The 11,254-nt window shown below is 36.3% G+C and overlaps 1 protein-coding gene across 1 annotated transcript in view; it reads right to left on the reverse strand.

The window, feature by feature from the left end:
* The window catches only part of APIP (APAF1 interacting protein), a 21,563-nt gene extending 11,265 nt beyond the window's left edge, over positions 1-10,298 (reverse strand). The window contains exons 1-3 of the mRNA XM_015818402.2: positions 10,148-10,298; positions 5,369-5,469; positions 892-940 (exon numbers count right to left, since the gene is read on the reverse strand). Coding sequence (XP_015673888.1) covers positions 892-940; positions 5,369-5,469; positions 10,148-10,207 — 210 coding nt within the window. The 5' untranslated portion in view covers positions 10,208-10,298. The remainder of the gene's footprint in view (positions 1-891; positions 941-5,368; positions 5,470-10,147) is intronic.
* Between the last annotated feature and the right edge of the window lie 956 nt (positions 10,299-11,254).

An 11,254-nucleotide genomic window follows, 5' to 3' on the forward strand; every position in this document is an offset into this window, starting at 1 on the left:
ATCACACATAACTTGGATGTAAAAGAAACGAATTTGATGTTGTATTGTCTAACTGCTGCCCGTTTGCTGATAGCTCAAAACTGGAAGAGTAAAGTTTTACCTACAATAGAGGACTGGAGAGTGAAGGTTTCGCATCTTGCTGAAATGGCAAAGATTTCGGCTTATTTGAAGGATCACTCAAATGAACAATTTTTATCAACATGGAGAAGATGGATTGTTTATATTCAAAATAAGCATAGAATGGTGGAATATAAGTTAGGTTTTTAGATAAAAAATTCTTTTTTTTATATATATATATATATTTCACCTACTTATGTAGAATAATACTTTGTGGAGTTAGGGATATTAATATAAGGTTACTTTTAGTTGAATAGTATCCTGGGATTAGGTTTGGGAAGTCCGGGTGGGGGATGGGGGGGGGTTTCAATTGTGATGTATTTGTGATGTGTTTTTTTTTCTATGTTGAAAACAATAAAAAATTTTTTGAAAAAAATAAAAATAAAATAAAAAAATAAAAAAATAAAAAGCTTCCTGCCATGGCCTGTCAAAGTGATTGTCTTTTGACCATCTTATAGGGAGGGACTTCCTTCTACTTATTAATAAAATGTCCAAATTAGATGGTATGCAAAAAGAAAAGATTACTATAGCATACTTCACTTTTGCTGCCCCTCTCATTCATAATGCCCCCTAGAATTTGACTTTAAAATCTCACACAGTCCAGAGGAGGCAAATAACAAAAATGAAAATTATTTTTGTAAGACACATGCGGTAACATTCCCATGTGTGTTCCTCTAGAAAGAACTCAGGAAGACTTTCTCATGAATAAGTGTGGGTGGGTTGTGGATTTATTTTCAAGGCTACAATCCAGATAAAAATACTACTCATATTTACCTGTATTCTTTCTTTTTGGACACCAGACGGAGCAATATATATTCCATTGCTGGCAGGGAAAGAAAAATCAGAACTGTAATTGTAGGCAAAAGGCAACAGGAAAACAAAACTTCATTTACAGACATAACAGAATATACCACAGTTCATTTAGTGACTGTTCAAAGTTACAACGGCATTGGAAAAAGTGACTCATGACCATTTTTCACACAGCATCCCCATGGTCACATGATCAAAATTCAGATGCTTGGAAACTGACTCATATTTATGACAGTTGTGGTGTCCCAGGGTCATGACAAGCAAAGTCAATGGGGAAGCCAGATTCACTTAATAACTGTGTCACTAATTTAATACCTGCAGTGATTCATTTAACAACTGTGGCAAGAAAGGTCGTAAAATGGGGCAACAATCATTTAACAAATGCCTCACCTAACAACAGAAATTTTGGGCTCAATTGTGGTCATAAGTCGAGAACTACCTATACAATACTTGATTCTGCTACTACATTTTGGCAACTGTACTTAACAAACTATCATAGGTTTGGCTAATTCGAGAACAGTCAGCATTAATGCAATGAAGCTACATGTATAATTCCTGACATTTTGTCTCACCAGTACAATCAGTGCGATTATATAGAACAAGCTTCATAAATATTTGTCACTTTAAACTGCACCAATGAAAAATACATGCAGTTATTGCAGAGGCACAAATCAACTTAATTAAAAGAAGCTACACGGTCCTTCAAACAAAGCTTCCTGGCTAGTAATTATGGCTAAAAGGAAAAAATATTTCACACACCTCTATATAAAATCTGTGGGACAGGATAAAATGAACTTGTTTAAGAACTACTATTTTAATCATCATTACTTTTGGAACCATGCAGAACAGGGACACCTAGTGGTTAATTAGTCAGGTAAAACCAGATTTTCTACTATTTAAAGGCAAAGTTAGCATTATTTTTACATCAGAAAGAAGTGGCAGAGATTCTATCTTCATGAGCCAGATCTCATTGGATCACTAAACTGTAAAATATTTGCAGACAGTAAAAGAAGCCTGCAGCACAGCTATTGGGAATGTTAAGAAATTAACCATTTGTTTGTTAATGCTAACACATTCTCCAAGTGACTCATGGCAATGTGCTTGTTCTAACCCATTACGTTTTTTTGGCTTTGGTATGTATAACATCTGGATGTAATGGCAGATCACAGTTGATGGAAAAATGAAAAAGTATTTCTCTTCCTTGGACAAAAAATGATTTTATAATTTTTCTGCCAGACAGTTTATAAAAACAGTTTCATCAGATATATACGAGCAACTGATACAAACAGAACTATAGTAATACTGAACACCTTTTAAAACCCCTTATAACTAGAAAGGACAATATATTGTATTCTAAGATGTAAACCTGCATCTGCACAAAAATATTACTTTCCATCTACTGTTTGAAATTATTGAGAAAAATAAATCCATGAATGTATTACGTAACTAAAAAATTTTTTTACTCTGAAGTGGAACATGTAAATAGCTATTTTTGCTCAGCAGAAAACATCTTAAAAAGAGTAAAAACATTTCTATTAGGAATACTTTTAAGAGCTGTGGTGGCGCTGAGGTTAGAATGCAGTATTGCAGGCTAATTCTGCCAATTGCCAGCAGTTCAATTCTCACCGGCTCAAGGTTGACTCAGCCTTTATTCCTTCTGAGGTCGATAAAATGAGGACCCAAATTGTTGGGGGGCAATATGCTGACTCTGTAAACCACTTAGGGCTGTAAGGCACTATGAAGCGGTATATAAGTCTAAATGCTATTGCTAATACCCAAAATCTAACAATTAAGTTATCTGAAAATTGATCATGATTCCCAGTAAGGCTTCCCCTAAGTCTTGTGCTTCTACATTTTCAACCTTAGTGGTCTAGACCCACTATTGCCATCGCTCTTTAGATTCAAAGAGTGCTTGATAAAATCCTGATTGGAATCTGGGGATACAGGAACATCAGTAGTGCAAAACTGTGGGTTCTTCCCTGCTTTTTCTGATACATTCTAGCTCCTAGCCCTCAAAAGTCGGCAAGGCCACTCCTCAGAGAGGATCATGACAACAAAGGGACAGAGGATCTTTACTATCATTTGAAGCAGAGTTCAGTATGCACTTAATTAACAAAACATTATTTTTCTATGACTTTTTCATTAAAAAAAATCCATGATGAGGTTAGGTTTGAGTATGTGTATCAAAGATCTTGGGTAAAAAGAGGCACAACAGGGTTTATATCCTCTGTGTTTTTACTAAGGATTCTCTTTCAGTATATGAATAAACATTTCCTTTATCATTCCTTAACCAATAAATCTTTCTTGTTCCTAAGATTGAGACTGAAAACATGTTGGAATAAACAGGTTAGAACAATTTCATTTGAAGGAGCAGAACTTGCAATTAGGAAGTTATTTTATATAGACAGATTACATGATTTTCCTTTCATTACCACTACGTGGAGCTAATAACCCACAAATTAAAGTACTGAAATGGTTTCTTTCAACTAGAAATGATTTCCTGGAAATTTCCAAGCTACCAATAAAGCAGTTTCAGATTGATAACATTTGGGAGAGTATACCTGTATACAGATTAAACAAAATGTGTATACAATCATACAGTTTAATCAGCAAGAATGGAATTTGAATTTTTAAAAGACATTATGGCATTATGCCTGAATTTTTTTTCCATTTTGGGGGAGATTTCCAAACTTCCATATGTTGGGGGAAAAAACGATCTCCTATTTCATCAGATTGAATGACTGGGCTTATCTAATTAGACAATCCACGCGCTTTTGGATCAAAATTTCAGAAATATTTTCTTACCTAAACAGAGAAAAAATAATGAGAATAGGTGGGCAAAAAAGCAGTAGGAGTAGGAATGACTTCCAACTTCCTGCCAGCTTCCCTATTGAATATTTTATTTTATTTTATGTTATTATTTATAAAATTTATTGGCTGCCCGTCTTATCACAGAGAAACTCCTTCTCAGAATTTCCTTCTGGGAACCTGGCAGGGAGTATTGAAAATCTTCAATCTTCCCTCCCTCTCCTTTCTTCCCTCCCTCCCTTTTTTCCTTCCTTACTCTTCATTCCTTTCTTCCTCCTTCGCTCCCTCCCTCCTTCCTTCTCTAGAATTCCTGCTGTTTTTCCCATGCAGGAAGCTTGCAGGAAGAAAATCAGTGGGGAAGACACTAGTAAGTTACAAGTCCAAAGCCAGCAGGTAGATAAGTAACTGCTGCTGAATGGAGGAGGGAGCAAGAAAGTGCATGGGGGGTATGGGTCAGGAAGGATGTGTGAGGGTACATAACAGGTGCCTTGCTGGTCAGGAAAGGTGTAAGAGGTGGTATGGATCATGATGGGTGCATGGGGATGCATAAGAAGTACTGTGTGGGTCAGGAAAGGTGCCGAGGGTATGTGTGGCACGGGGGTTGAAAAGGTGCTGTGCATATTAGAGATGACACCCGGGATCGTGGATTGAGAGGCAAATGGAGGGGGGTAGCATGACCCAGGAAGAGTATGTGGGGTTCCTTTCACTCCTCTCCCTTCCCTTCCTAGCTGGCAGATAAGTGTGGCTGGTGCAGGATGCAGAAGGGACTAAACCAGCGCACCCCCCCCCAAGGTTTTTGGCACCAGGGACCAGTTTCGTGGAAGACAATTTTTGCCATGGACCGGGTGGTGGAATGGTTCAGTTTCGCTTGCTTACCCATTGTGTGGCCTGGTTCCTAATAACTCAAGGTTAGGGACCCTGAGACTATAGGATTTTGAGAGTGGCTATAACAGAACACTGAAAATGGTCATGTGACTGCTACAGCAACCCTGCAGCTCTAAAGCAGTCACAACTTTCCCACATTTCATTCCCTTAGGAGTCAGGGGTTCTGGAATTTGTACACATTCTGTAAATCAGCTCATTTGAGGAACCTTGGTTCAAAATTATTGCTCTATTGTGCACTGTTTTGCCCAGTTAAAGATGATGACAATCGAAGTTTCAGTAATATATAGACAGACTTATTTGTGATCTAGTAAATATCAATGCAGGTATTTTATTTCTTTAGTGATTTTGTACCAATAATGTGTGTTTTCATTGTATCAAAAATGTGCATTTTCATTCCAAACAATTCATATGTACATTTTTAAAAAATACTAAAGAGATGTCCCTACTCAGAATTGTCTATTCTGTGTTCTACGGTCAATCAATAGATTTGTGAGTTATGCTAAAAGAATTTGAATTATTTAAGCATCACAAGTACTATACAATCTTTATCATATTCCACAACATTTTTGAGTTATTAAACTGTATGTAGTTTTCTCCTACATCAGGAGATAAATAATATCTACTTAGTTTTGAGTTGCCTGAAGAGTGTCATGTACCTTAATATGTGTTGTGTTTTATTTTTCAAAAACTATCATTTGTCAAAATTGGCATGAGTTAAAACAATTTTAAAACTTCTCATATTATTTACCCATGTTTCATGCTGATTCCACCACCAGTTCCTGTAACCCATCCTAAATGATAAAATTGCCGACAAAGCTCTGGAATCAAATTCCTTGGGTGCACAGTTTCCTATAGGAGAAACAAAAAATATCTGGTCATTTAATATATATATTTAAAATACATCTGTAATGGTTAGTTGATTATTTGGATTAAAGATATGCATTACAGTATTTATATATCCTGTAGACAATCTACAAGCACCCACAGAATCATGTAATTGAAATGAGCAGCTATATAAATAAAATAAATTAATAAATGGTTATTGAGAGACAACACTGACTCTAACAAGGGATAGTTGCCCTGTAAAGTAGATCATATTAAGAATCCACTGTTATAATATAGATCAATGACTACTTTTATTATAAATCTATAGTAACAGAAACTTGCAAATTTGAATGTCCCTCTTCTCTCCCTCCCTTTATCTTAGAGAGAACTAGGTCTTCTCTGGGAAGTTTACTCAAATTACATTCCTACAGCTCTTTCACTTGTCTCTCAACATCATCTCTTTTTCTCTCTACAGATAGCGATAATGGCATGAGTTACTCTAGCTAGATCCTCCTACACGATAAGTTTGCAACGTAAGCACCAACTAAAACTGGTTATAGGTCTCTCTGACTTGGTTTCTACCTGCTATTCCAGGCGATGCCATGAATCCAGGAGGACCTCCAAATTGTGAGCCTGTTCTCTGATGGCTACTGCTTACTCCTCAAACAACAACTCTACTGATGACTGAGAACCTTAACGAATCTACAATAGCTTATACTTATTAGGATGCAATTTCAGAGTATTCTCTGAAGGCTCCAAGGCTCCAGGAAAAGACATTGACAGTATCTCCCTCATAACTCACATAGCAATTTACAATTGGGTATCATCCACATATTGGTGACATGGCAACCAAAAACTGTGGGATGACCTCTCCCAGCAGCTTCATCTAGATGCTAATGGTATTAAAAGCCGCTGAGAGGTCCAGTAAGACCAGGGTGCACTATCTCCTTCAGGTCTTGACAAGTTATTTGGGAGAGGTTTTGAATATACCTTCTTAAGATGCAAACAGATGTTTCGCTTTAAATATTTCATTATGATTGGATAGCCATAAATTTTCCTAGAAAAGAAACACTTCCTTTTTCAGATAAAAAAACAAATTACGTTTCTCAAACTCATTTCATTTGTTTGAGTAAAACTGTCAGCATATACTTTAAAAATGGCTTTTAAATGGAGTTTTCCCTAAAATTATCACTAACATCTGCACTTTGACATCTTTCACTTACAACATTTCAACAGATAAAAATTAACAATCCCAGAACAATTAATGCGAAAGGACGTTGACAGAATGCAGCTCTTCATCACTAATATGGATCTTTTATTTCTATAGTTATAGAAATAAAATGTGCTTTGTAATTGTTCATAGTGCTATGTATAATCTAGCCTTTATACATGTACTGTTGCAAAATATTAAACCTACTTCCATAAGCTGAAAGGTTTTTCTCATTCAGTATCTTTCAAGATAAGCTGCAGCTTATGTTACATATGGAAGTAATGCCAGACATTTGTGAAAGGATTCGCCAAGGATTTATAAAATTTCTATTAAGCCATGGGGCTAAAACACATTGCGAAAAAACATTCTCAACTTTCTTTAACTGCATTTCTAAGAAAGGTTAGATATTTATTGTGTTTCCTATTAAATTAAAATAAAGGGCTGCGAACTATATCTTTTTTTAAAAAGAATGCAGGTAAATCTGAGTTGTAGTTCATGAACTTCTCTTGTAGACTCTTTTTTCCCCCCATTCAATTCTGATTAATTATTGGAAACTGCTTGGAAAAGACCCTGTACTTTTCTTGGCAAGGGTTTGTCATTGCCACTTTCTTAGGCCTGAATGTGATTGGTCCAAGATCACTCAGCTGGTTTTGCGATTAAGGTGGGACTTCAACTCACAATCTTCCAGTTTCTAGTCTGATGCCTTAATCACTATACCAAATTGACTCACATATTCTTTCTAATCTCACACTAAATAGTGGCTGTCTTGTATATGAAAGATAGCTTTCTCTAGATAAGTTGAATTCTCTCCTAAATTATAAAAGAATCTTGGATCAAACATGTTATCAATACATAATTCCATGAGATAGATAGATTTATGTAAGTAAAACAATGCTTTCTGGAATATTTATGCAATATCTTTTTTTTTAATTCTGTTGCTTTCCATAGTCTCACTAATATTCAAACAATTTATGGCTCTGACAAGATACATTTTATGATCTTTCCTGTGTGTACATTTCTCTGATAAAGTGTCACCAGATTTCCCAGATTCAAAGTTAAGAGTGAAGAATGCAAGCTGTTTTCTATTAAATTGTTTATTAATTTTTCCCCAGAATTCTTTTTTTCCCCTGATTTGTAATCAAATGTTTTTTCTTGGAGATTTTTAATAGCTCACTCACAAAAATTAAATTGTACAAGTGGAGTTACTCCTCTGGGAACACCAGCAAATGTTATCCCAAACAGCAAGTAGCCAATACTTATACTACCTTTAAAATACATATTAGATGTTTTCTTATCTTTAAAGCTGCACTTGTGTGATAGTGAGTTCATATAAAAATCTTCCCAAAAGTGTTAAGCGCAGCTAACAGCCACTAAAATTGGCCATCTTTAATTTAGTGTTCCATGAATATTGAGCATATGTTCTCATTTTTCCTCTACACTGGCTATTACTTTTTCATTCACGTGAAACTAATAATTTGCTAACATAGTTGGATTGACCTTTGCTTCAAACAGTTTTCTCCTTGTGCAGCAAATTATAGAAAGTCCTAACCAGGTCAATCTGATCAAAGCTTGCAATTCTAGTTTGGATGTAAATTGACAGATTATAGTTCAGACCAATAGCAAACTATGTTTTGGCACAAAAAGGAGGGAACTGAGAGTTATATTCTCCTGATTTCCATGTCACATAATTTAAATTAAATTTATATGCCACCGATCTCACTCTATAAAGTGACTATATATGATTGAGAAAGATTCTTCTTTACAAATTGATAATTCCTGCTAAGCAAGTCTTGTAAAACAAGAAAAACCAAATTGAGAAAGGTTTTTCTATACCTTGTTTAGTGCAAAGGGCAAACCAAGGACTCTCCATTGGAGTAATTTATAGACTTGAAAATCAGGAATAAAACAAGTTTTCCTTCTCTGGCCTGTTAAAAACAGACTTGCTTCATTATAATGCCACAAAGTTGAGATTTGTTTTGATTTTTTGGTTTTATTGAATAAACTTCAAACCAGAAGTTTTAAAACAAAATGGCTATGTTTACAGGTATTTCTGCCATTATTTTATAAACCAGTTTGTTGAGTAAAGCAACATTGACTAGTTTCATACAAATCAAACAAGAGAAGCACAGAATGGTTTAGTATGACACACATATACCAGCCACGCGTTGCTGTGGCTCAGTCTGATTAAATGGAAAAGAAAGAAAAGAGAAAGCGCACGTTTGTGTCACATCTATATAACAGTAGGTATATAAAAACACGCGCGTATTCGAATGCAATGTTGTGTCAAAATTTCAAAGCAATCGGTGAAGAACTTTCAGAGATTTAAGATTTTGAACAAACGAACATTTACATTTTTATTTATATAGATAATGTCAACTACATGCTAGTTTTTGGTCAGACTGCTCTGTGGATTCAGTTGTCCATGCTTGCTTTATTTATTAGATTTATATCGGGCTTTTCATTAACGACCTCAAGGTAGCATACAAAGTGCTCTTTCTTTCTATTTTCCCCCGATTACTACAATCCTACAAGGTAGTTTGGTCTGAAAAACAATGATTGGGAAAGTATCATCTACAGTACATGCTCAAAAGTGGAAAGGTTTGACACTACGCACAATGGAGTAATGGCTGATGAAAAAGTTTGTAGGGTTGGTAAAATTAATTTCTTTCCTTGGAGAAAAAACAACATTTACATTTATGGTTGACTGGAAACCAATTATAGACTTTTTGCAAGAAACTAGAAAAAAACTGCACTTTGATTTGTGGACTGGTGATTAGGAAAAAACTGGATAATAGAAAAAGTGAGCTTTTTTCCTTTGTAATCATAGAATAAGAATTAATTTTGTAAATGTAATTTTGCTGCAGAAGAAATTGAAAGGTTTTTCTCAGGCTCAACCTCTGACCTCCTTTTATACTTTTTTAGTTTGTGTTAATTTTTATGTGCTTTGTAAATATTTTTAATAAAATTTTTTTTTTTAAAAAAGGAAAATGGCGAGATCAAACTTTGCACTTGGTGGAATACTATCGGGCTCATGATTAACATTAGAGATCCCATGACTCTACTATCTCTGCTGCATTAATTTTACCTAATAGTAAATCCAAAAATTGGATGTCACATCAGAAAAGTCAACTCCACAGTCCATTCTCACTTCAGTACCGTATCCAAGCACCAATGTGGCATCTTCCCTGCCTATAGTTACTAACAAATTTAAATAAATGTGTCTATAGGCAGAAACTCAACCAGCAAAAAATGCTTCCGTTAGGTTTTTGGCTTTTAACTAATGCTATTCCTACTATAAATAAAGGGAAGCTCTTTTGTAGCAATGTCGAATTTTTATTATGTGCCATAAAGTCAATTCTCAAACTCGACCTGGACACGCAAGCGAGCAATGACACATGCTCACCACCTTAGGTTACGAGCGCGTTCTTTCTCTCAGTCGCCTTTTGTGGGTGACAACTGAATCGGGTGATGCTGCTGAGCGCACCCCGTTACCTTTGCTTCCTCGAAGCCGTTCTTGCACGGAGAAGCGCAGTCCCCAAAGGGCTCCGCCATAGCGCTACAACCAGTAGAATCTTCTTAGGGCTGCAGCTGCTCCTTTCGGAGAAAGACCCGGGCCCTTCCGACTCCGGCGCGGGGAGGAGCCTCCTCGCGTATCTCGAAAAGTGGCAGCGCAAAGAGCAATGCAGGGCGGGGAGGGAAGTCTCAGCTTTGGGTCACCGTCCGGGAGTGAGATCCTTTGGTTGAGGGCTCATGGATTTGATGCGTTGCACCGTTACCTACTGAGTCAATGAAAAAGGGCGCACGGCCAAGAAGAGACGCACAGTTGCAAACATGACTCTAAATGCTGTGGTGCAAAGATAAATTTTTTTTAGCACCCATGCCTAGCCCATGACTGTGCCTTAATTTTCCAGGTCGCTCTTTGATTTGGTTAGATTGTGAGCAGATGGATGAGGTTTTTACAAGCGGGTTACATGCTAGGTAACTGGAGGATATACACAGAGGTATATATACTACCCAGTGCTTTTTTTCTAAAAAGAAAAGGTGCTGGAACTCACACATGTCATACTACCGGCCTTGCCTACCCTACAAGGTTCCATCCAAAAAAGGTGCCGGAACTCCGTTCTGGGCGTTCTATGAGAAAAAAAGCCCTGATACTACCCCTGTCCATCCTTTGGTCCCCTCCAGCTATCTGACTAGATAATAATAGTCTATTTTATAAGTGGCTGGGTCGTTTGTGTTTTCCTCCTGAACATATCAAATGATCTTTCCTTTTATTTATTTTAAAATTGTTTTACTTCTCTTTCCTCCGACCAAAGCATGTTAAAACTAAGATTACTGGTGTCAGACTCTGAATTAAACACGGGTACATTACCATTGTCTTTATCTAGTACTGTGTTCTGAATAACCAAATGGATTTCTAAAGGAAATTTTATTCTGCAACAAGTGTTTAGCTCGAACCTATCAGTCAAGTAACATTCGAAGTTCTTCATAATTTCCTTCAGTGTTTGCTATTCTGTTGATATGCAGTATAGAAATCAATGTAAGAGATGCTATTATATACAGTTTTATTTTACTGGGAGGAGGTGAACTGTGGCCCGA

Source organism: Protobothrops mucrosquamatus, unplaced genomic scaffold, assembly GCF_001527695.2.
Source record: "Protobothrops mucrosquamatus isolate PMUCROS unplaced genomic scaffold, P.Mucros_1.0 scaffold734, whole genome shotgun sequence".
Lineage (NCBI taxonomy): Eukaryota > Metazoa > Chordata > Lepidosauria > Squamata > Viperidae > Protobothrops > Protobothrops mucrosquamatus.